Source organism: Platichthys flesus, chromosome 20 (genome assembly GCF_949316205.1).
Source record: "Platichthys flesus chromosome 20, fPlaFle2.1, whole genome shotgun sequence".
NCBI lineage: Eukaryota > Metazoa > Chordata > Actinopteri > Pleuronectiformes > Pleuronectidae > Platichthys > Platichthys flesus.
Genome location: NC_084964.1, coordinates 17662848 through 17689704, shown reverse-complemented (window position 1 = coordinate 17689704; position 26857 = coordinate 17662848). Strand labels below are relative to the sequence as shown.

General features: G+C 45.3%; 1 protein-coding gene across 1 annotated transcript in view; it reads left to right on the top strand.

The window, feature by feature from the left end:
* The window catches only part of sdk2b (sidekick cell adhesion molecule 2b), a 224495-nt gene that overhangs the window by 140796 nt on the left and 56842 nt on the right, over positions 1-26857 (top strand). The window contains 1 exon segment of the mRNA XM_062378780.1: positions 17064-17223. Within this exon segment, the coding sequence (XP_062234764.1) occupies positions 17064-17223 (160 nt within the window).

Here is a 26857-nt window from a genome sequence, read left to right as displayed (position 1 = left end):
TCCCCTTGTGCACGGTTTTTATAATGAGCCTCAGTTCTCTATACACTGGCTCGCGGTAGCGCCTCAATATGCTGAACCCTCCACGCGATTGCCCAAGAGGCGGAGTGTACAGCATGAGGATGGAGTGACTGGAATGAGATATGAGCTTGAGCCAAAGAGCAAACATGCAATTAAATGAACAGAAATGCTACTGATACTTAGAATCCTCTACTTGAATGCAAACTAGTCATAGACACGGCTTTCTCCACAATAACCAACCCAAATAAAACATCCCTCAATTTCCCCATGATGTGCATTCGACAATTTTATGTTTTCTTAATATATTTTTAATTTGAATTGATTCCTTATTTTTGATCCTCGCAAACACAGCAGAAGAAAAAGGAGAGAATAAAGCGAGATATAGAAAAGTTGAGGATCCCCTCTTGTGGAGTAATTTAGTTTTATGAGGATTCCAGGGTTCCTCCTCCTCCTCCTCCTCCTCCTCCTCCTCCTCGTAGCCCTGCGATGAGTGATGAACACTTCTCCCCCACTTGTACCGGCGTCTCCCTGCAGCTGCAGACATTCATTCACATTGACTCCAAAAGTGCCTCCTCTCATTTGTATCAGTGTAAATATACAATTTCACATTCCCCGTCACACCTGCGGAAGATGTGCTGTCACAACACACACACACAAACACTCACACACACACACACACACTCGTTCTCCCACATCCGAACCCTCCAATCAAAACACGGCTGTGTCATTGTCCTCCTCGGAGAGATGAATTCAAAGAGGGGAGGAAGAGCCCACACACTCTTAAGGTCGATGTTTTATTCCAACTCTATTTCCATCCCTTCTTCTCCCAAAACTGTAACTCTTCAAGAAACCTACTTAATTCTCCATCTTTTTTTGGCCATGATGCTCCATGTATTAAACATCCTCTCAGGCTGACACACTCCTGCTCTCCTGCTCTAAGTGAGTTTGAAAAAACATGAAGACGGATGCGGGAGTTGGCTGTAAAAAAAAAGAAAAGAAAAGAACAAAGTGGTGGTGTGAAGGAGGAGGTGAGAGGAGAGGAGGCGCAAAGGAGCCGAGGTGGCTGCAGTGTGTGACCTCCGTTTGGGACATGAATGGAGAAAGGGCGAAGCGGCTTCTTGTGTCTTGCCTTTGAAGGACCTCAGCCCCTTCATCTCAGCCGGCTTGGCACAGGCCATTCTGAGCCTTTTTTTCTTCCAATGACAACGCTCGTCTTCCCGGGACAATGCATCATGGGACGTTGTTTGTTGGCTCTGATCTGCATTATAAAAGAATCCTGATGGAGCAGGTAAAAATAGGACCGGCTAAGGCTAATCGTGGCAGCGGGTACACGGGCGCAGGCAGGAAGAGAGATCGTCTGTGAGAGCTTTTTGAAGTAGAGGACAACAACTGATTTATTTTTTTAATTGGCCTTGGAACCTTGAAGGCCAAATACACATCAACAATATGCTTACAATACCCAGGGGGTCTCTCAATCTAAACAATAACAAAAGAGGCTTTCTGGAGATGTCGTGAAGCAGAGTGGGATCATGGGAGTTTTTATCCTCACCGTTAATATTTTATCTTCTGTTAACCAATCAAATAATTTTCTGAGAAATGCGGCGTCATCAGTTTAACTTCAGGGTCGAGAAAGTCGAGTAGTCACGTGATACAACCAGCGACGCAGGATTTATACTCAAAGTCGTTTTCATGCATCTGATCACCTGAATGATTGTGAGTCTTCACCATGTTGCATTTCATTGGAAAGAGGTCACGGTATAAACAGATTGAATGTTGTGCAGATCGTGTGTGCACATGCGTATAGGCCTTTTTGTGCAACACGTTGTACACAGTGTGCGTCCGTGCGTGTGCACCTGTGACATCTGTCACGCATGAGGTCGTAAAAAGACAGCTGATAGGTTGTCAATCACAGGTGCTTCATCTGTCATGGCGGCGCCGCCGGTGACAGGGTGAGGGACGACTCTGACCTTCAGCGGTGACAAGGAAGCGAGGGAGCACAATTAAACCTGCACTTCTGCATCTCGCCTCCTCCTCCTCTTCCTCGTTACCTTCCCCCGGCGTGTCGTAGACGTCAGGCCACACCCTCCATCTCCCAGCGGCCCGTGTGTCACCTGAAACGAGTCGTGCCACGGTTTTTAAACTGAAGAGGGCAGCGGACACATAACGATGCAGGATACCAACCCCCCCCCCCCCCCCCCCCCCCACTGCAGCTACAGAGGGGGAGGTGAAAGGGTTAATGACAAAGCACATGAGGAAGACATGGAAAACAAACACGGGAGGAGAAACCAGTGAAGAGGTTTTAATCAAACCTCCTTTCCAGTCCGATTTGTTTGGATATAATTATGAAAGCAAACTGTCCGTTCTAAACATATCTGAAAGTTTATAGGTCAACTTCAACTTCTCAGGACGGCTTTAGCCAACTTGCTTGTAAATATATATTTCCTGGGCAATGAGGGATTATTACTGAGACTACAGGTGCTGTCATTTTCACTTTTACCTCTAATGAGTGACAGATAAGATGGATGACACGTCTCCACTTCAACCCAATATCCAGAGATGGAGGCAACAATGACATTAAACCCCACAAATAATGAAAATTGAGCACTTGGATGTCATAACAATTTCCAAAAGTAATAGAAATCTTTGAGATAAATGTATTTGTAGTTCTCTGTCAAAACAGTAGGTGCTTCACATCCAGTATGTCTAACTCTACGTCCAGTTTGAAGGAGCATAGTGAAGGGAATGAGAGTGAAAGGTGAGTTGAATGCTGGAGCTAAAGTGAAGGATAGCCGTCTAGAAGGGGCCGAGAGGAAAAGCTAAGAAATTGACGTCAGAGCGAGGGGGGGAGGGGGAGAGGGGGGGCGGCCGGGTCACCGACAAAAAGAAAAAGGCGAATGGCTTTAGAACGGGTAAAGGACCGGTGAGGCGGCGTGGCGAGGGCGTGAGCTTCCCATCGACAGTGATGAGCGCGGGCTCCGTGATGGATGCTCCCACCTCAGCTCTCCCTGCAGTGTCATTAGGCAGAGAGGTTTGCAGGACTTGTCTGAATGCGGCGTGCAAGTTCCACCGGCCATTCATCACCGGGCTGCTGCTGCTGCTGCTGAGGCCATCAGGAGGAAAAGTTCCACTCGTGTGTGTGCACGCTGCAGCTTCAGGGGGAGGAGTGAGGATTTTTGACACGTGCCGTCTGTAACTCATAACCTCCTGCAACAACCGCAATTAATTTCACCGTGGCATCTCTGGAACGTATCGGCCTATGTTCGAGTTAGAATTCCAACTCAAGGCTTTTCCACAGATATATCCAGACATTATGATTCAGCCGTTCCCACTCAGACGGTCTGTCCACGGTTCCCAAAATGGCCTCCAGCATTGACTTTATCTCCAGCTCTTTTACTCCTGTATGAATTGGATACCACTATATGGCACAGACACAGAGCCAAAAGGGCAAACTCATTTTCTCCGTGCCGCGCAGCTAAACCGTTCCGGCGACGGCTTTATCCCCGACCGTAAACGCACACATGTGCTGCAGATGATATGAAATCTTTTCTCTCATTTCTCTCACTGATGGGCATTAACCCTCAAAGGACGACGGGAGAATTGCGTGGCTCTATAAGCTTAAGGCAGATTAGGATCCTGATAAGTCGTACATTGTGTTTTTGTTTTTCTTTCAGTTCTGAGTTTATTGCTCGCAGACAAACGTGCACTCGAAAGCATTTGAATGAAAAGGCCTGAACTTTAAAAGGAAAAGCTCAATTGATTTTGTGATTTAAACGAGATTAATGGTTTGAAGAGCGCGAGGAAGAAATCATATATAGATGGAGAAGCAGCAATATAACAGTTGGGCTCGGGCCAGCGTGTGATTGGCAGGCCCGCTCTGAGTGATGGGAAACAGGCGCCGTGAACTGGAGTGCTTCTTACATAAATTGAATGGAAAAAAGTTTTCCATCCTATAAAGCGGTGGAGGAGAGAGCGGGTGGAGAGAGCGGGTGGAGAGGCTGAGTGCGAGATGTGAGTGTCCACTTTTGGACAGATGCTCATCACACAATGGACGACAAGCTCACAGAGGTGGGAGGGAAAAGCTGTCAGTCACGACGCAGCCAATGCACTTCCATTTGAAGAAGCTGTCCGTCACCTGAGAGGCAGAGGAGATGGCACCGGTGTCACCGCGGAGGTTTGTCAGGAGGGCCGGAGCGAAAGGCAGGGAGAGAAAATGATTTGGTGAACTGAAGAGGGAAACTAAAGCCTATAGATTGACACCTGGTGGCTGAATGCATTATAGATCATACATCCCACCTCCTCCATGTTACTGGAGGGGACATGGATCAGATTAAATGGCGGCTCCTTTCATTTAAGGTAGTTCTTGTAACACTGATGTTTGTTCAAGGGTTAATGTTTCTGACGTTTGCTTTTAATTTGTTATTTGATTCTATAACGACTGGGTGAAGCCATGATGATTGACAGCTGAGACTGACTTTGTGATTGGTCGAGCAGGGGTGGATCGGCAGCCCCGCCCCTCGAGACCCTGGCTCCAAATGCATATTCATTCTCAGTCTTTGTGGCTCCAGGGATTGAATAGACGTGCTAACTGCTAATTATATGTGTTGGATAAATATGCATGACTTCCTATAAGTTAAATAAGAAGCTAGCTTATTTTAGCACAAAGGCTGAAAATGGAGGGGGGGGGGGGGCTGGCACTGTTCAGAAGTATTGCAATATGTCTCCCACTAATTAACACAACACAAATAACTCGTTTTCAAGGGGAGTTGGATTTGTTGGACGGGAACAATGATTTCCTGGAACTTTGTTGTTCCTATGAAGTTGTTAAACAACTAAACACAAGTAGATGAGTTCCTTTAATTCAAAATAAATGTTGGATTCGTAAATATAGATTTTTGCAAGCAGCACACATATCTGTTCTGTATTCATGTTTTTTTTTAACCCGGGAACATCTGGTATCAGATTAGTTTCCACAGACAGCAATTCAGTCTGGAGAAAACTTGCCCCCCCCCCCCCCACACACACACACACACACACACTTTTCAATCCAATTTCTACAGAAAGTGAATAAAGTTTAAACTTTTCACCTTAAACAAATCTCTTTTTAGGGTTTGTATCAACCACACAGTTCCGCCTGTGCTGTGCCACAACCACAACAGCACTGACACCCAATGAAAAGTTTTTGGAGGAAAGTTGAATTTAAGAGGAACTTTTGATTTCTGTGGATGAAAAGATTGTGTTTTATAAAAGTTCAAGTCAGGTTTTACATAGAGCTCGTCACAAAAAACAAATTTCTCCTGCTCAAGGCTGAGAGTGTTGTGTTGTGGACCTCGTGAGTCTCAGCTCCGGGTCCAGTAAACCGTTCTGGCTTTGTTCAGATGTTTGTCGTGCACTATCCGTCTCCCCACTCGATTGACCCTGTGCTCTCCGGGCCATTGAGAAGTGAAAATCTAACCGCAGCTAAAAAACCCAGTAGTACAGATCGTCCTTGTGAAAGCAAACTGACAGATTTCCAAGCAGCTTGGTCGTGTGTGCCAGTTTTGTCACTGTGCATTGAAGAAATCTTTTTGTTGTTTGTGATAGCAGCCTCCGTCTGGATAAACACCTGAAAACAGTTTTGCCATACGGCTTATTTCAACAGAGGGAAATCTCACAGATTAAAATATAAAACCTGCAAACTGTCACGTGCGTGCCTTCGATATATTCTGTTTGCACTGGTGGAGCATCAATCTGGCTGGCTGAGGACAAGGTAATGAATCCTGCCTCCTCCATGCCAGTGGATGGGACATGGATCGGATTAACATGCAAAGTTCACCTCGAGTACATTTTTCTCAAAGACGGTTTCTTTCATTTCAGGTAGTTGGCAATACTTCTTAATACTGTACCATTCCATATATATTTCTTACTGTACATATCTTATTTATTTACATATTCCGGTTTAAATATGCACAATACTCTGCATTTTACTGCCTTTTTTTGGACTTCTGGTTAGATGCTAATCTGCATTTTGTTGTATAAGTACTGTACAATGACAAAAAAGTTTAATCTAATCTTGAATCTAAAAAATCACTATTGTTTCCCAGTAAGTTTGCCATTAATTTGAAAGTGGTAACAACGAGGTAGCAGGTCATGATTGGCAGCTGAAAAAAAAGGATATTATGGCTTCATTCCTGGAGAGTGGGGGGGGGGGATCTCTAGAATTATGTGTCATAACAACAAAGAAGAAGAAGTTTTCCGTGACAGTAATTTGACTTTTGCACTGGAAACAGCATAGAAATCCAGGTTCGCCTCTGCACAACAACAAATCCAATTTCTATAATGCTCATCCGATGAGGCCGGTGGCTTAAGAGTCTCTCTGTGCAGTGATGTAAATAAAACCCTTGTTTATCCTCATAACCTAATCCTTGGACGTTATTATGCAGTTTAGCGTTTGGAGAATGTTTTCGCACCCCCAGCCTCATAATCGCCCGACTCCTCCGACCCACTCTGTTCTTTTCATCCGCCTCTTTCATGCTTCATCCACTTTTTTATTTCCCCTCACTGCTACCCGTGACCTCGGCGCACCAGCACAATACACTGTGGCCCCCGATCACAAATAGAACCTAAATTGAAAGCTCATTAATGACAGATTACGGTCCCAGTGAATAGCGGCATGCAGCCAGCTCTTTTTCTTCTGTGTGGACTTACGGTGCAAAGACGCCGGCACAAAGGGAGCCAGCGTTGACCTCTGCAGGAGCTTTTGTGCCAACATCCAAGCGCCTGCCCTTGATCCGAGGCTCTGACCCCCCCCCCCCCCCTGCTAATAAGGGAAAAACAAACAACCTCTATGAGATGAAAATAACAGAAAGCTAAACGCGACTGTGTACACTCGTCCCCATATACTCCATCCCCTAACGCTCATGTATAGGTTTTGAGGCGAGGCAAATCAGAGGGGGGAGGAACACGGGGGGTAAAGCAGCCGTGATTACTGTGAGAGAACACGGCAGGAGGTCAAATAGAAATGTATGACAGAAGGTAAGAAGGAGCTAATTGGCTCGCTGAGCAGAGAAACCAGCCCCATCCATTCCCCTGGCTTTATTTAGACATGCCCTTCATTAGGTGAGTACAAAGGGGACAGAGCAATGATCACATTTATCCCAGGGAGGTGTGTGTGTGGGGGGTGCACTTACAGTCTGTGTGAGTGAGTGTGTGTGTGTGCATGTTTGCAACTAAGGGATCCGGGGGGGGGGGGGGGGGTCTCCTTGTTTTTATATGTCTCTGTCTCAGTGCGAACGTCAGGCACTGATCCGCGAACAGAGACTGGGATGAGATGGATGAGGTCGGTGACGTGTGTGTGCATGCAGCTCTGTTTGCTGTAGACTTTGTCAAGATCTCAGCAGCATATTGGGTGTGTGTGTTTGTGTGTTTGTGTGTGCTTGTGTGTGAGTTCCTGCACTCAAACATTCATGACTGTACACGGATGGACATGTGGAAATACACAGAAATGGACATTCATGCATGCAAATCACAGACATACACAGGAATGAATTAAATTTACTGTCAAAGGTGAATTCTATATCGTCATATAAAACCCTAAAGTAGAAATATTCCACTCTAGATAGATAGATAGATTAATTTATTCATCCCTGAAGGGAAATTAAGTCATCATAGCAGCCGGTACATTTGAATACAATAAAATACAATACAGTAGAATAAAATAAAAAAATATTGAGGTAGAAAGAATAAAAACAGAAACACAAGATAAATAGGTAAATAAGGTGCAGTGGCAGATGATGGTAATAGTACTGATGATATGATGGTAATTTTATTGTTAGACAGTATATAAACAATAGTACAGTATATATAGTATATAATATAACATAATATATATGTATGTATGATAGTAATAATACCAATATAATAACAGTATATCGTTATAATGGCAGCAACAGTATATATAATACATATAGTAAATATAATAATAATAACATGTACACATGTATAAATATGTGTATGTAGACTTATATATGCAAATAATATACAAAGAGTAATATATGATATATAGTACGGGTATAAGTATAAGTATTTGACGATACAATAGATAATATAATATACTATGAGTGTAAGACTATGTAGACAGACTGTGCAAAAGACAGTATTATTGTATAAAATGATATATAGTATCAATATGGTTTATATTAACACATGAAGGTAAAGAACAGACAAAAAAATATATATTCTCCACAAAAAAATCATTTTCAAATGACTATAACAGAGTCGTCTGCTCGGTGCTTCTCATCCAGCCGCAGCGTCTGTGTGGAAATAACAAAGACGGACTAAACAGCTCATTCCGGTGCATTAACAGCCTCCTAACAAGGCCGTGAAGTGGAATGGTTCCTGCTGTACTCCACAGAGAGCGAGTGTTGAATGGGGAGCGGTGCAGGGTAATGTCCTCTCCTCTGAGCTACCTCAGCCATCAACCCCCCCCCCGCACACTGACCTCCACTGATCAACTCCGCTAAGTGGCAATTTAGACAATTATCCCCCGAATTTGTCTTTTTAAAAGCGAATGGCTCTTTTAAAGGAAGTCGTGTTGTCCAGATCAATGAGCTCGAGGAGATTCTTTTAAACGGAGTCGAGTTCTGTTCTGTAACTTCCGGTTTCTCTCTGCTGATAATAAATGGAATATTTTTTTTTTTTTTAAACGTGTGATTACGTGTTCGTGCCCGTGAGATTGATAAAAACACTCGTATGTGAAAGTTCGTTCTTGACCTTGAAAACAGTTTGACAAAAACATTCACACAACTCATTTGCATAGCGAGCACAGTCTGTTCTGTGTGTTCACAACTTTCAAGGACAACATAATATTATCGTCACACAGCTGCGGTTCATTCCGATGGAGCTTCCTGTGATAGCGCCGCCCGTGAACCAGTCGATGTTTTTTTTTTTTTGTATCAGTCGGTCAAAAGTTCGAGGTGTGTCTAATGATTATTTACTCCACACACCTGCTGTTGTGTTGTGTTGTGGCGACTAAATGTTCTTTTCAGTCTCAACGTAGAATAAAGAAAAGACAAACTGGCAGATCCCCAGTGCTGTGAGTCACACGTTAGCTGGACCTCTTCTCGTTTCCTCGTTTGTGTTGTGGTTTTGTGTGTTTTTGTGTCCTTCAAACAGCAGAGTCTTGAGCTGTTTATTTATTTCAATGGAACTTAGATACAGGAAAAGGAAACAAGGTGGAGAAAAGAAACACAAAAGACAAACTGAACTTTTCTTCAAGCTGCTTTCAGACTTTCCCTTCTGCTTATTCTTTGGAGGTCGTTTGAGGGTGGATGGAACCAATGATGTGAATATACCGTCCAATCGGTGCAGGTCACAGGTGTAGGTGGGCGTGCTGTGTCAGTCAGGCCCCGCCCCCTGCTACCTCCATATATGGTTACTCCTGGTTTTCCGTGGCTTGATAATCAGGAGTGCACACATTGTGAATTTCAACTACCACCTCCCATGCATGTGTGTGTGTGCACGTGGATTGTCCTGAGTGTGTAGTTGCGTGCATGTCCATCTCTTGAAGTGAGTGATGCGAGGAGCCGACTCCTCTTCTCTCTTCCTGTCTGTGATTCCCCTGCTGGAAACCGCCCATGCATTATTGAGCTCCGAAGAACATTGTTCCACGGTGTTAATTTTTCAGCAGGCCAGGGGTGGACTGCAGATACAAGCCGTCCCTAAGCCTCGGGTTGGTCGGGTCACTGATGCATACAGTACTGTTGTGTGTGTGTGTGTGTGTGTGTGTGTGTTTGTGTGTGTGTGGTCATTTATTTCTTCTGACTGCACTTATTTCCTCACACACAGCTCGTGCTCTGTCTGGGAAGTAACCCCCTCTTTGAATCCATCTTTTTACTTTTACCCTTTTAAAAAGAATGGACTCTATAACTCTTTACTTTACCCATGTAACAAAAACCTCCCTACAAGAAATTCATATAAAATCCTCCAGTACATTGAGTTTAGAAAGGAGTGGATTTAAACCCTGCCTGGTTTTTTAGTGCACAAGGACCTCGGTGGAGCGCGGCCAAGGTTACCTGCCGGGACGCTTCACGCAGCGTTCGCCACCATACGACCCCGACACACAGGAAGCTCCTCTGCTTTATGGCGTCCCATAATACAGGAATTGATTTGCCTCCATAAACATAATAGCATAATACGCTCGGTGCGCTGTGCTGAAGGAGATTTTTCTCTTTCTGGATCTTGAGGGAAATTAAAGCCGCCTGCAAAACACACGCACGTAAACACCCACGATGTGCAAGTATCAAGAAAGCAGTGGAGCTGTGTGTTTCCTTTAACTTGTGGTTTTTCCTTCCCTGCACCTGTGCACTCAAACTTTTCCTCTTCTCTCTGTGAGGATCTGTTTCCTCGTGTTCTCTGCTCAGTCCGGCTTTGCAGCTCATTATTGGCGGCTCGCTGTGGGCTAAGTGATAAAAAGCAAGCATGCAAGCTGAGAGCTTAGCCTTTCGCGGCTAAAGGTTAGCTCATAGATTTACGGGCTGCCGTCACTCTTTGCCCGGGCTGCTTAAAGAGGTGGACACTTTTAATGTTTCACCGGCGCTGATTGATCACGGCCAGACACCGATACCGTATCCCCGGCAGTCGAGCGATGGGGGGAACGTTGGAGAGCGGAGGAGTGGGCGTGCTGTGGAGATTCCAAACTTCGGATTGTATATGAAATCAGATTGTTGCATCCTGTGCCCAAATTAGTTTAGCTCTCTCGGCTGCTCCCGTTTGATTCGTGGCGTATTGTTTTACTGACGAGTCATTCGATATCCCTCTGTGGTCCCCCCCCCCCCCCTCAACTTTCCAGCTTGTCATCGCTTCAAAGCAAAGTACTTCCAACACCTCATCACGCTGCAGATTTCTCAGGGGTAATTCCTCCTCCTCCTGTTCTTCAAACAGTGTTGACATAAACACATCTCGTGTTTTTAAAAAGGGAAAAGAGAAGATTAAAGAAGTGTAGAAGGGAGGGAGGGAGGGGGGGGATCAAATCACATTGGAAGCGGTAGTCATCCCTGTGATTTATCTTGTGACCACTCGAGGGTCCCGGCTGCCAGGTTGAGAACCGCCCTCCTGGAACGACTCGATTGAATGAGGAATTAACACGGCAACATACAAATCTAAAGTATGCTCGATGCGTCCAGATTGCCGACCTCAGTTTTGTAAGATGAATAAATAGAACATGACAAATGGGTAAATAAACACGGCCGATGATGAACTTGTGTCCTTGGCTCGGTCTCCCGGGCAGTGCAGGGGTCTCTGGACCCGCAGTGCTGGAGGACTGCCAGCCCAAGTGAAGCCGTGAGAGGAGAGCAGAGCAGCGAGGGTGGAGATTAGTGGCCGGCAGCGTGGTCTCATGGGAAATGCAGTGCTACAGGCAAAGAGGAGGAGGAGGAGGAGGAGGACGAGGAGGAAGAGGAGGAGGAGGAGGAGGAGGAGGAAGGCTTCTCTGATCCTCGAATGGAACAAAAAGAGCCGACAGTAATATTCTGCAGACGTGCTAACAGCTGTGAGCCCGGGCAAAATGTGTGTGTTTGTGCATATGTATGTATGGAAGTTTGTGTGTGTGTGTGACAGTTTTGATTGGTCCCGACAAATTCTAAGAGGTGTTTGGGGGAGACTTGGTTTTAGGGTTAGAATTAGGGATAGGGATAGGTTAGGGTTAGATACAATGGTTACAAGGGAATGCATTTTGTCAGAGAGTTTCCTCACAACTATAAAGAGTCAACTGTGTGAGTCTGTGAGTGTGTGTGTGTGTGTGTGGACAGAGGCAAGTAGAAATCAGCATCTGGCCTTGGTTTGAGTGTCTCTAAGGGATGAGTAAAATATCATTCACACACACACACACACACACAAACACTCTCAAACAACTTTCTCACCCACAAGACGTATACACACAAATCTGCAGTTCAGTGCTGACATTCATACACTGGCAAATGTTGACACACACGCGCACACACACACACACACACACACACACACACACAGACAGCAGAGCAGATTTTCACACCCAGCGGGACCATTAGCAGCTCGGTTAGACCACCAGCAAACCTCAATCCTCATCAGCATCACAAACACACACACACACACACACACACACACATCCGCACATCTGCCATCAAAGAGTGACACACACACAAATGGACCAACCGCACACACGCAGGCGTCCGCACACATAAACACTCATCTACACTCATCTACACCCTTGCACACGTCCATTACACATTAGTAATTAATGGTGGGTTGGCTCTGACTATCAACAGTGTGTGTGTGTGTGTATGTGTGTGTGTATGTGTGTGTGTGTGTGTGTGTTGGGGCCCCCAGGCAGCAGCTGAAATATGTATGCCGTGTCCGGGAGCACCAGGCCCCTGAGGGTTGTGGTAGGAGGGAGGTTGCTTCTCGTGGCTACCACTGCAGCACTGTGGCCTTCTGGGAACAGAGCCCCCCCCCCCCCCCCCCCTCCCAGTGTGCATCGACAGCCCGACTTCTTGCTCTCGTCTCTGAAGCTCCTGAAAGGTGCCGAACTCTCCGAGACACGGAGTGGGTTCATTAGAAAACGGGCCTTTTCACAGACAGTGGACGAGATGTGGAAGGGAATCGAACAAACACGATTACTTCAAACACGTCCAGCGCATTCCACCCTGAGCTCAAAGTGTTTTCCATTCAGTGTGAGTGCAGCAGGAAACCACCTCAGTCTGGGATCACAGGCAGATTGTCATGAAAGGACGTAAAATGAAACCTGAACTTGGAAAACAACCACATAATATAATGTAGAGATGATTGTTAATGTTTCAGTTTTGCCGTTTTTCCTTTTAGATATAGTGTCGGGGGGGTAATTTACCTTTTATTGATTGGAAGGTAAGAGCATGAAAAGTGGTCGAGACAATGAAGGAGTGGAAATCTAGCCTCTATTTTGTACTTGTGTTCTTTTACCCAGTAAGACTACAGACCAATTCTGGAAAGGAGAATTAAAAAAGGGTTTTTTTTTTGGGGGGGGGGGTCTTGTTATTTTCAAAAATGAATTCTTCAAGTTCTTCTCTATTATACATTCCCGCCTCGGGGCAGGAAATTGTACCTGGCACTGTTCTCTTTAATGAGGAAGCTGATTTAATTGACTGTGTGCTGCAGACCGGGCTGTGAGAGTCCGTCTGACACACTTACCCACATGTACACACACACACACACACACACACACACACAGTCAACCTGGGCTGCGTCTCCGGGGAGCCTCCATCACATAATAATTGCAGCGTGTTGCACGGGAAGAACACATCTGTATTTCCTCATGAGGTCGAAGTTGGGTTGTGTTTGGTGTGCGGCTGCTTTTGGACTCCTGTAGTTAATTTAACACTCAATTGAATTTATATCTCTAAAAAGCACTTTGGCCTCAGAAATGTTTTTTATGGTTGGCGACAGATATAAACTGTGAAGGTAAGAGAGTGGCGTCAGCAGCGTGTTCCTCTGCCAAGGCAAAGCAGTGCCACTTAAATCCTGCACTCAATACCTCATGTTTGTTTGGATGCAGTTCTGAAACTAATAAAGATTCGGTTAGACCGTTGATTCTCCGCTGAATTCACATTATCTCAGCTTTCTAGTCCCATTTGTCACCGGGCAGCAGCTGAATAACAGGCCCCAGCCGCCACATTTAAATGAGCTAGAACTGGATTTGTATTGGGAGCCACACCGAGAGGCCGGAAACTTTGTTCAGATTCTTTATATTTTGTTGAAATCCTCCCGACAGACAAACAAACAGGTGTGAAAACACAACCTCCTTCCTCTGTGGATGAAATCAAGTTTCAGAATGTCATTTTACAGACACCCGTTGTGTTGTGTTGTGTTGTGTTGTGTTGTGTCATGTACGTGCAAAGAATACATATATCTCAACCAACTTTAATGAAAGCTATCAAAGGAAAATGCAAACGTATGAATAACTCCTCAGCACGTAGCTTCCTCACTCCATCTGAACTTTGTTATTAGTTGCACACTTTCCGCAGGGCCCCCTTGTTTTCTCACCGTATGATAAATTGATTAACGATGGTTTAACTGACGCACGGGTCGTCGGTGAAATTAATTAGAAGCCGCAGCCCTGAGCCCTTAAGTCAGCACATGTGCCGGTGGTGTTTGTTTCCCAGTGCGGGCTCTGATCCCACAGCCAGATACCACTGATGAGCTCTCATGGACTTCCTAATGAGAGGCACTGCCGCAGATACTCATCAGTGATCAATGTTGTCTTTGGCCTCGCACCTTCCTGCGGGTGAACGAGCGCTGTGTGGGGGGGGCGAGACCATATGCCAGCTTGCATTTTTTTTTTATTTGGCACATCCCCTCTACCCCTCCCATCGCCCGCCTGTCTCGTTCCTCTCCCCCCCCCCCCCCCCCGTGCCTCCCTCTTCTTCTGCTTCCCACCTCGTTCTCTTTTATCTCCCCATCGCAGATCGCCAGGGAACAATTAGTCTCGGCCATCTCGAATCACCATTGAACATCTCAATCTCCCTCCATTTTGCAGCCTATCTATTTCCAGGCAACGCATTAACCCACATTGCTTTGGGAGGCGTCCAGGAACTCCGACTCTTTAAAGCAGCTCAGTATCTATTTTACATTTTATCTCCTGTTTGCATCTGTTAAGCTCCGTATCTGCCGCACCACTCTCTCATATATAACTCCCCCCCCCCGTTTTCCTCTTGTTTCACTTCACCGAAAGTTGTGCGTCTCCTTCTGGATCGTTGTGGGTTTGTTGTTGGCCCTGAACAGACTTTGCTTCAGTGTGACTTTCCATTCAGCCGTGTCTATTTCTTTCTGCTTTTTAGGTGTTTTGCTGTCAGAGGCTTTCTCCAGTGGTTTTCAGGCTTAAACTCTAGAAAAATTGGGTTCAGACATTTTGCCTTTTATGAAGAAAACAGCAGGAGATTATCTGGGTCAGACACATTCATGACACCAGTCCTTTAGCAGGTGTTGGTGTCTGTGTAGAAGATGAAGGAGGCAGGATATGATGTATGAATTATCACCGGGTCTCTTCTGGACTCGGTAACTTGTTTTTAGAGTTTCAATAACAGTCCTTTTCATCAAAATCTATTAAATATTATTGTCTTTCCATGAAAACATCTCTGTCAGCATCTTTTCAGTCGCAAGGCTCCTTGTTTTCATCCTAAGATATTCATATTTTTTCTATTTCTGCATCTGCCACGTGTTGGAGACCTCATCAATACGCCCACTTGTGAATTCACACGTGCATTTTCCTGCTGTATTCTCACTCTGACATTTTCCGCACATTTTCCTCGGGGGGACTGACTCGGACATTTGCATTCTCAAAAACAGTCCCTCCAGAAAGATATCACAGAACAGTCACGATCAGACGGAGCACGAGCTTGAACTTGAAGACACGAGTTAGTTGTGTGAGTTGAATCTGACGGATCAATACTTCCCTGAGTCTCCTCTGTCTTTTTATATTTGGTTATAAATATGTATCCGTGCGGCTCCGACCGGCCTTCGGGGCTGGCGCCGGGCTCAGGTTAGCAAAAGTCAGAAGTCGGCCAAGTTCATAAATATGCATCGCGGAGGTGCTGGAACTTATGAATATTTATTCTCTACTTGTTGAGATGTGTCATTCACTTTTGAACTGTGAGCAACTGTTTTTGCAAACTGTGAATGTCTCTGTCTCTTGAAATATGTTCATCATAAAGCGACTTGTCACCTTGGAATTCTTTTTTGTAAAACAAAAAATACTTCTTCTTACAAATTTAAAGAATAAGTTCCTGGGTATAACTTTGAGTATAAGATAGTAATGTGGGCCCATAAATACTTTGTAGACCTGGATTCCAATTCTCCATTATCCTTTAATCCTTAAATATGATTTTTCTTCTCTTTCTCTCTGTTCTTCTCTCATCCCCCCTTTCCCCTCACCCTTCTCCTCTCCGTCTACCTCCGGTGGATTTGTTGGAAGAACTAAATATCAGCACTATAGATCATTTTGACAGTTTAATTTCAATGCCTGATTATCAGTCAATTTGATAATTATATTGTCCAACCATCCAATTAATGTGTTCTATATTTACAATGATCATCCAGTAAGCTCTCCGTCTTTGCATCGTTTATCAAGGGTGAGATATTGGAGGCGTGAGGGACCTTGACAGCTTTGCGTTCCCGGCATCTTGATTGAGACATAAAGCTCAGAACGGGTCTGGTGGCACGTTCCCTGTGTGCGTCCCCCTGTGGAGACGTTGACCCTGGTCCTCAATCCGTTACTTCACACTCTGCGGAGCGTGTTCCAGAAACACTGAGGGAGCGAATGATGAAAGGATTTCATGCCTTCCTCCTCCTCCTCCTCCTCCTCCTCCTAGCTGCTCCCCTGTCTGCTCTGTCTGGCTGGAAGGAGAGTGCCACTCTGTGTCAATGAGTTACTGACACATAAATACACAGAGCAGGGGGATGCAGGACTCATCCTTCATGATGTGACGCCTCTGCTTCCTCTTCCTCTTCCTCTTCCTCTTCCTCTTCCTCTTCCTCTGTCAGTCAAACACTTCCCTGACACTCCCAGACGAGATCACCCGACACTCGTGAGGTTCGGTAGCTCCGACGGGACCCCGGCCCGATGGGGGGTTCTCCATCTGGAGTGTGGCTGCTTGGTGTTTACACAAGCCGGGCGGTAAACAAATACACCGGAGTTTGCTTTCTCTCAGATGAGATCGGCAGCATCTGACCAATCTGCTCCGCCGGTATCAGATAGATGAAACCATTAACCGGGGTCGCCTCCCGTCACGAAGCTTTACAGGAGTTCAACGCTTGCTCATTAAAGTTTGGTTCACATGGAGTAAATTCCCTTTTTCCTCTTTTATCCCTAAAGCTCACACTTGATTTCCCCACCGTCGTTCTTTTCTCTGTGGTTTCATTTGCTCTTCTTCTTGCCGGCGGGTTAACGGATGTGTGTGGGCTTTAGGAGCAGGTGTGTGCTTTTCAGATATCTGTCGTTGGTTCAACAGCAAAGTCTGATAGTGTGATTTCAAATTCAAATGCCTGTTGTTTGCTCTCCACAGATGACGTGCCTCCCTACTTCAAGACGGAGCCGGTGCGCAGTCAGCTCCATCTGGAACGCAACAGGCTGGTGCTGACCTGCATGGCCGAGGGCAGCTGGCCACTGGAGTTCAAATGGATCCACAACAGCACAGAGTTGACTCGCTTCTCACTGGAGTACAGGTGAGTCCGAGCTGAATGACTCCAGGGATGTGACGTGTTGCTGAATGAGAGAAATGATCAATAGCTCAACCTAAAGCAGAGCCGAGGCCGAACAGTCCAACACATGAGTGACAGGCTCCTATGGAAGAGAACCGAAGGTGGTGTGATATCTGAGAGGTTTGATTTGTCATAAAATATTATTCTTAGTAGATGAAAAACCGGATCTCTGCATTTTATTCTTATAAATTTAAGAATATCTGGAGAAATGCAAGTTGTTGCAGTGTCAACAAAGATTTAACTGCAACAGCACCAAAAACTGATCATCAAAACAAATGTATAAATAGATAAAATGATAGTATTTTGATGATGATGTGCTTTGATAAAATCTGAGACGTGTAAAACTAAAGCTCAATTTCATTTTTCACCTTTACCAGCTCAGTAGCTCCTGCTCTCCGTGGTATTTTATCCACGCATTTCATTTAACACCACAGCAGCTTATGAAATAAAGAAATGGCTCCTGCTCCTTTGCTTCCTCTCTGCCTCCACCTTTCCCCTGGTGGCTCGGTGACCTCCATCATTCTCTCTCCTGGGCAGGCAGCGAACAGGCGAAAGTGGTGAATGCGGGTTCGAGCAGGAGATAAACCGTCTTTAATGGTATAACTGGGAGATTCTAATCGAGTGGCAAACATTGCCTTTATCTCGGGGAGCAGCGAAGAGTGTTTTTCTGCCTGTGTGTGTGTGTGTGTGTTTGTGTGTGTGTGTGTAGACAGAGGTGTACATGAAGCTCTGGAGGATCGGGAGAAGGTTCCTCGACGCACACTTTGCTGAACAGTTGTGTGAGGAAGAGAGTGTGTGTCTGTGTGTCTGACAATCTCTGGAGGCAGATAGGATCAGAGCCGAGCGAGGAAGGGCAGAAGTGACACACAGATGCTGGAACACTTGATCAGAACGGACTGTACTTGAGAATAACAGTGTGTGTTATAGCCTCGGGGCCCCTTTGACTTTATTACAGGGTGAGTGATAGAACGGGTGATTAAACAAGTAGTCAGGCACCAGGCTACCTAGTGTTCTCTCTGTGTCTGTGTGTGTGTGTCTGTGCAGGATAGCTTCCTCCAAATTATTAAAGTGACAAGGAGTCCCAACACACATTATGTGTATAATACAACACATTTATTAAGACAGTATTGATCATGCAGCAGCGTGAGTGTTTAACAACCGTCTTTTATGAGCAGCGTCACCTGAAAAACACAGGATATTGATCTTTGAGGATTGTTCAACTATTATGATTCTTGTTGTGTAAAGTCAGTGCAGCACATGTGTTGGGCTTTGCTTGTTGACAGATTAGCTTGTCTCCATCCATGCATGGTGCAGCATATGGATTTTTTAATCCTGAGTTTGTGCTCCGTCAACCCACCGTGACCTCAGCCAGATTGAGACTGTAGTATTCTTATAGAACTCTTTTCACATTGCCTTTACTTACTGGACACGTTGTCTATGTCACTTTTTAAATAAAGTTCATGGATGTACAGGAGCTGCTGGAATGAAGAGAAGTCAGGGAATCCTCAGTCGGGAAGCTCCTCCTGCAAAAAGAGACACAAACACTAACAAACAAAGTTCCCCTCAAATCCCAATTAACATCAGATGAGACTTACCCTGTCTGTGTCTGTGTGTGTCTTTGTGTGTCTGTGTGTGTTGTTGTGTGAGGGTGCAGTCTCCCTCACTCTTGCACTCGGTGCCAGCAGAGATTTGCGCAGAGCAGAGCCTCATATTAATGAGGTTATGGTCGAGGTCCCCGGTGCTGAGCGCTGTTTTAAATATTGACACCATGCGACTTGACCTTGTGTCCTCTGGCAACCGATCAATACCTCAAGGTATGAGCGTGAGCGGGCATCTCTCTCTCTCTCTCTCTCTCTCTCTCCTTCCCACCATTCGACCCCGGCCTCCTGCTCTCTCTGTCGACAAATATCTGCAAATTAAAACTCAACTTCATTAAGATGGAAGATTGCATCTGACACAATTGAGGATTGTTGTCATTATCCTGCCGACAATGTGGAGATGTGTGGAGCCATAAATACACAACAACAGCACCGCAGCTTCCAATCACATGACCAGAAAGAACCTCAGGGGCGATCACATGGCTCGCTCCCAGCTCTTTACGCTGCTGCACAATAGCCGAGTTAATTATTAATCAAACCTCAAGAGTTATTTATGTTTGTCAACTTCTCGGCCGGGGGAAGCTGGAGTGCAGCATGGTTTCTTTGTGTCTTCCTGTGGGGGGGAAACACTTTTTCCCCAAAAGTCAAAAGAGGACTTCACAAAGGCAGGAAATAAAAAAATAAAAACGCCTAAGTGGACTCGATCCAATCAGCAGTCAGTCAACGCTCAGAATGAAACGGCATCGCGCGCTCATTCCGATTGACTTATCATCTCCGTCCCTTGTTGATGTCAAATTATTTTGAGGAGTGAAAATTAGTTTCCCTCTACGGTGCAGTCGGAATGAAGGAAGAGCTTCTCTCAGGTCGTCTCTGCGTCTGACAATCAGGACACGAAAAGAAAAAAGAGAAAATGAGATATGCATTTTGACAGCTGGCATAATAGAGTGTCACCGGCCTCCCTCCAGTAAGGACTGCTCTCTCTGCGGAGTGTGACAGAAAAACACGCAATCGACAGGTGCATGGTTCTTCTTCACCCTCTGCTCTTTGTTCATCATGTCAGGTTTTAATCCGGTCGTACGTGAAGTGCGGCTGAGCAGCCATGTAGTTTTTTTTTTTCTTTTTCAACAGATATAATTTCACGGTGGCTCTGAACAAATTAACACGAGTTCAGTACGATATTACCGAGCGTCCGGAGGGAGGGGAAGGCGAGCTCGGCGTTCTAACGAGATGGAGATGAAGGAGGAACACGGGAGAGTAGCAGTAGATGTGTGTGTCTGTGTGTGTGTGTGTGTGTGTGTGAACTATTCTGGTGTTCTGTTAATTTCTTCCAACTATTGCCACATAATCTCGGCAGGAATAGAAACAGAATTACATCAAAAACAAAAACTTTATTGTCAGTCAGCCGTCATGAACACTAATCTGTCATGAACAATGCTGAGTGACAAACTAGGAGGAAGCTCCGATTCACGTGTTTCCCATTAAATACTGTGACGTTCATTTTTTCTGGCATTATTGCTTATAATCCGTAAAGTTTTTACCATCCACAGATCTCATAATTTCAGCTGCAGTGATGTGCAAACCCACAAGGAAGTAAGGAAGTTGTCCAGTGTGTGTGTGGATATCAACAGGGTCAGGTCTCACTCATGGAAGATAAATGGAAAGAGGAATTAAAGCATTGCATGAGATTTTTAAATTCAAACTGTTCACTCACTTTAATCCAGATTTCCAATGTTCAGTCCTCCCTGTAGATTCAGATTGGCTTCATCCTGTTCAACCTCACGGATCCACGCTTTGCTCTTCCTGCTGCTGCTGCTGCTCACTTCCTCTCACACATTGTTTCACCAGTTAAATCCAGACATTATATTCTGTTTGTGACACCCCTCGTCTAATTAATCTTTACCGAATCGAATTTCTATCGTTCAAGGCCCCGCGATGAGGCTGTGAATAAAAGTGTTCAATTAAAAAAATAAACCACCTAGAGTCCTTTTACTGGATACATGAGTGTGTCCTTGTAAAACCTACCAGGTTATATATTCATGCTCCATAACGTGCTAGGGAAACAGGAAGAGATTTGTAGATTTAAAACCACGAGATAACAGATTTTACGAATCTGCAGGCACCAGAGGATGAGCTGATTATTAGTTGCTCGGCATGTGGTCACCGCTTTAGCTCTAAAGAGATTAGCATCATTCGAAGGAGTAGCGCTGACGTACGATTACAGGCGGACAACTCGCTTGCACTCGGGTCTATCGGACAGAGGCAGCCAGGCAGCACCTCTCTCTCTCTCTCTCTCTCTCGCGCTCTCTCTCTCTCTCTCTCTCGCACGCACTCTCTCTTTCGCTAGCTCTCATTCTCCCTTTCTGTGGATGACCTTAATGGATTCCTATCTGTAACTAAAAATGTCCATTCTCCATCTTTCTGGCATTCTCCTCCTCCGCCCCCAGATACAATAGATTTTTTTAACCTTCTCTCAACCCCCCCCCCCCCCCCCTGCACACTCTGCCATCGTTCACTTCTTGTTTTCTACGGTGGAGTGGAGTGGAGTGAGTGAGTGAGTCAGAAAGCACAAGCGAGAGAGAAAGACACAGTTTATTGTGCACATGTGTGTGTTCACGTGTTTGCGTGGATGAGGCTCTTTGTGCCGTCGACATGTGCGACTGCTTTTTCCGACGGCCGATCCACAAACGAGCGTCGTGAGAAACTTCTGTTGAGGCACAAGGTCGTTTGACTGCATTCAAACTCTTTCCCTCCAACACCATTAGTCCTTGAGGATGTCGCATTTTAAAGGGCACATTACGTTCCCTTGCACTATGATGCTCGTGACTTTTTGTTTTTACAGTTTTGGCTCCAGTCGCGAAACGATAGAACCGTGCAGCTCGGGTTCCCAAAGCGTTTAGCGCTGACCTACATTCTCAGGGTTCTTGCAGGAGTGTTAGCGTCGGCAGGATTCTCCCCGATTCCCACAGAGCCAGCACAGTGCTCCAGAAAGGAAAGGAAAAGGCTTCTGGAGTTGCGTCAGGCAGTGAATCCAATACATCACCTGGGTTGCAGGATGGATGGAGAAGTGCTGTAGTGAATTCCTAAGTCTTCGCAGGCATCTGATTAGCGATCATCTGGGACTTAGAATTAGAGCACGAAATAGAGTTCAATGAAGTCATTCACTCCCCAATCGGGCTGATCATCGGCTGATTCAATTAAGAAAACGCTCACAACACAAAGTCGGGGCCTGGTTTCCAAAATCAAACTGCTTTTGCTGCCTCTCGTTCTAAAAAAGATTCAGTTCAGGAGCCAAAACAATATCTGCATCGCCCAGAAATGTATTATTTGCTCAAGCAAACAGTAAAACTTTGTTAATTATCGTTACGATTGATATGAAATCAGTAAAAAATGTATTCTTATCTTTCTGATTCTTTAAACATAGTTGTGCATAGCAAAAGAAGCACAACACACATCATTTCCATTTGTTAAGACCAAATATGTTATTTCAATCTGAGGCAACTTCTTATAATTCTAACAATACAGCCTCGTTCTAAAAGTTTGAAGTTTATAAAGGTTTGGAAAAGGTTTTCTTGGTTAAACCTTGAAATTGTTGATGTGAAGTTTGAGAAGAAGTTTGAGAAATCTGCTTGTTTCCAACAGAAATCACTTTTTGTTATGCCTCAAAAAATAATGCCAGTATGAACTGTGAAGTTACAAAGAAGAGGAACCGTCTTCAGGGGAGTGTCTTTAGAGACAGTTTATAGATTTCTGTAGCACAATGGCTGTGGGGCAAACAAATCAGAAAACAAACAAACTTTAGCTTCAACTTAGAAAAGCGTGAGCAGGCAGCGTGTAGACGTTCGATACCCAGCTGTGCAGTAAGTGGCACGGTGGCAAAGTGCTGTATCAACTACTCAGGGCTTGTTTATCCAATGCAGATGCACAGACTTTTGTTTGGCACGTCTCGATACAACAGACGTCTGTGACTGTGTCTTCGGTCAACTTGTATACATTGAACATGCACTGAACGGCCGGTGGCCATCGGGGACTCGACCCTGCTGCAGCTCCGGGGCCGATGTGTTTCTGCAGGAGTCGTAGCAAAGTGCAGAGAGAACATAACCACAAAGCAGAGGAATCGATAGATATGAAACAGATTGACAACAAACAGTCCACAGCAGTTGGTGTAAATTGTCTGTCCGTCTGTTTTCATCCTCACAAAACAAATGTGGGAGCCGTCCCTGCTGGCCTGTGGACGAATTTCCCAGTATTGATTTCCAGTAGCTGAAGCCCGAAGTCCCCGTCAGCTGTCATGTGTTGTATGTGGTGGGTATTAGGAGCGAGAGACAGAACAGGACGGGAGTGAAGACGCCCCGTCCTGCAGAACTCAGAGGACATCACAGCGTGAGATTCAATACACTCTCAAATGACGCCCTGTCAAATTAAACAGCGCATTATTGATTCTGCTTGAGAAATGAAGAGAGGCTTTTCACAGACGACGACTTTAGTCCAGAGGAAGAACTCCCCCCCCCCCCGTCGATGTGTTTGTCACTCTGTGGCGTCTCACTTGGCTCGGTGCTTTGCGTGATGGATATTCGAAGTCGCGATATAATACACGTCGTCCTATTACAGTAATTACACACATCAATCCATCACCATCCATAAAATATAAAAAATAAAAAGGTAATTGGGCTGTGGGTTGAATCATTTGCCACCGCTGATGCTTTTGTTTATCCGGCGCCGGATGTATTACAAGTGTAGCACAATGCCACGGGTGTAGAGTACTCATTAACAAAAGTAAAGGGACATCACACCGTTAAAAGAGGGCGATGACCTTTTCACAAACGCACAAACGATAACACGGAGAACAGCAGCGTCATTACAAGTGAGCCGTGACACGCCGTGGTACGTGTCTGCCCTCGCTAAGGAACCTTCAATCTACTGTGGAGGGGGGGGGGGGGCTTTGAGATCAGGGTTCAAACTAATTGCCGCGTTTAAAATCCTTAAAGTGAAAGTAAACTCACCTCGTGTGTCGGGTTTATGACGCTTGATAATGCTTCCTGATCTACATCCATGCAGTGAGGGCCGAATTACAACGTGATTTCCTCTGAATAACAAGCACTTGGAGAAAGATGTTATAGTAGCCATGGCCACAGGTTTGATGTTATTACAGAGACACTCACGATAAAGTGCTCTGCTGCCGTCTTCAATCAAGGATTATGGTTTTGCCGATCGTCCCCGTCCGCCCCTATCATCGCTCCCTCCCTCTCTTCTTCTCTCTCGGTCCCTTCCATCATTTCCACTCCCTGTGCTTCGATCCCTCTCCGACCCACTTCATACCCGGTCCGTCTTCCTTCACGTCCCCCCCCCCCCCCGATCCATCTCCCTGCCACTCCTCCATCTAATCATTTCTCCTGAGTGGGGCTAATTAAAGGGGATCTGACGGAGTGCGCTGACCACAGGAACATCAATCAATCTCTGTCCAGCTCGGCGAGGCCCCCGCTGACTTCCCCCCCCCCCCCCCCCCCCAACCCGCAACCCGCTGCCGACGTGCAGCTCGGCAAAGGTTAATTGTATTCATTATATAAGGGACAGAGCAAAAGAGGGAGACGGCGAGAGAGAGAGGAGAGTGTCCAAAGTCACCCTGAAGATTCCGGCTTGGGGTGAATTCTCCCCGGGCCTCAGACGGGTTCAACTTTAAGCACCGGCTCCACCCGGCACCTCCGTGTCACTTAGAGTCCGAGTCCTCGCCACCCGGGCTCCGGTGTGTCCAGCTCTCCTACGCCGCCGCCGCTCCCTTCCCTCGCTTCCTCGTGTCCTCACCTCGTCTCCTTTCCCATCTCTGCATAACACATATATGTAATTATATTAATTTACTTAATGGGAACATATGAAAGGAGTCACACATGATTAATGGAGCCTCCTGATTAGTTGATTAAGCCTGAACAGACTTTGGGCTAAAACTCATTAAGTCCGCTGGGGTCCAAGTTGCTACTAATGAGGTTTGATACTGGTTAATTTTTTTTAAATATAGATATTAGCAGTCATCCAACGCACCCGGCCGTTTGTTATTGTGGCAGCATTAAATAGCTGCTTTCGAAGAAGCAACTTTAAAGACAAATTACAGGTCTTTAACGCTGATGCTTTAATCAGACTGGGTCCCTGTTTCGTTTGACAGGGACCCAGTGAAGCCTGATGTTACATTCAAACCCATGTTCTGAGTTGGATAGAGGGTTTCTTTTGCTTTGTTTTGCATCAACCAGTCATTTACAATAAACATGTCCTGCCCAGTAAGTAGAAGCAATTTCCTTTTCTCATTGAGTATCAGAAATATAGTCGCTCAAGAGCTTCTGTCTCTGTTAATCAACTGTCTAAGACTGGACTCATACAAATCTGATTATTGATATAAGATGGTTCAAATCCTTATTCCTAACCTCACACATTTATATTTATATATATATATATATATATATATATATATATATATATATCTCTGATTGGAGAGTTGGAGGATGCAGACGGAGGAAGCAAACATCAATCAAAGGCATCGGAGGGGCACTTTATACACGAGGCAGTGCCACCTTATTTATTCTCTAAATGCCAATTTAAAATCACCTCTTCATTTCATCACTTCAGGTTTTCCCATAAGAAGGACCGGGTTCGCCGAGCGTGCTGGTGTGATTGTTTTTCCCATCAAAGCTTCATCATGACGTGAAAATGTTTTTGCACAACATAAACCATCTCTGCGTTACGTGCATGTGGGATATTACAAACCGTTTATTAGCATGTTTAAGGAAAAGAAGGAGGAAGTTACGTGATGTTGTGTGTGTGTAGAGAGACACAAAGTCCACAACAGGAGGTTTAAACCATGTGTTATAATGAGAGGGAACCTTAGCACACTGGCTGCTGTCACACTCCTGTAGGGACACGAAATCTCTGTGGTCGTTAGGCTGCAGGATTTATTTGGTGCCTTGTCGGAGCCAGACAAGCAGTAAGGTACAGATTGATGTCTCCTTGTGATGTGAGTGGCAAAGCAAACGGGGGGGGGGGGGGGGGTTGACTAGTCTCACTTGTTCAAATGTGGCAAGACAAACTGAGTCAAACAACAAATGTGAATGTTTCCCTGCAGAGCACGTGGGGGTAAGTGAATGGTTTAATGATTATTAATGGGTATTGAGTGGTGACACTGTTTATTACCACCTTCAAAAACACCAAATCACAGAATATCCTTTTATTTACATGCGTATTAAATATATAAAAAAACTGGTGTAGCATTACCCGGCACTTCCCTGAGGGCATGCAGATGACTGCCTCCCACTTGAAAGCAGGATTTTCTGTTAACTTCATCAAAATCACGAGCACTTCAAAGGGACTCCTGCTCCTCTGTGGACAGGTTTGTTAAAATATTTAGATTTTTCCTATTAGGTTTCAGTCTGAAAAAAATATGAGTTTGGTTTGCTAATTCTACCTCAGTCGTAGAAAATATCATTTCCTCTTTTGCTTCTTGTCTCTTTACCCTTTGGCGGTGTGTGTGTGTGTGTGTGTGTGTGCTTCTTTTAAAACCTGTTTTCATGCATTTGTAGTGAACTGCAGAGCTGTCAGGGGGAGCAGTGTTTTACACAGCATCATATATACACTACTATCACTGCGTATTTCAGAGGGAACATTTGTTTTGATGGCTCCCGTTAGGTGGCTGCCGAGTTCTCAATTCCTGCCCGTGCTCACAAACAGCTCCTCTCATTCCTCCAATTGCTCTCTCTTTCATTCCTCTGCACACACACACAAACACACACACACACACAAAAACACACACAAAACCTCTTTAAACCAAAGGTCGTGTCACAAAAAAAAATAACTTTTTCAACTTCAAGCTGCGGTTCCTGTAGAAACCAGTGCATCCCGCTGCTGAAGGTTGCACTCAGTCATGGCGCCTGGCAGAGCGCTCAACGCTCCCCGGCACACTGCGTGCCCGTAATGTGACAGCGAAGATGGCGAGGCACACACACACACACACACACACACAC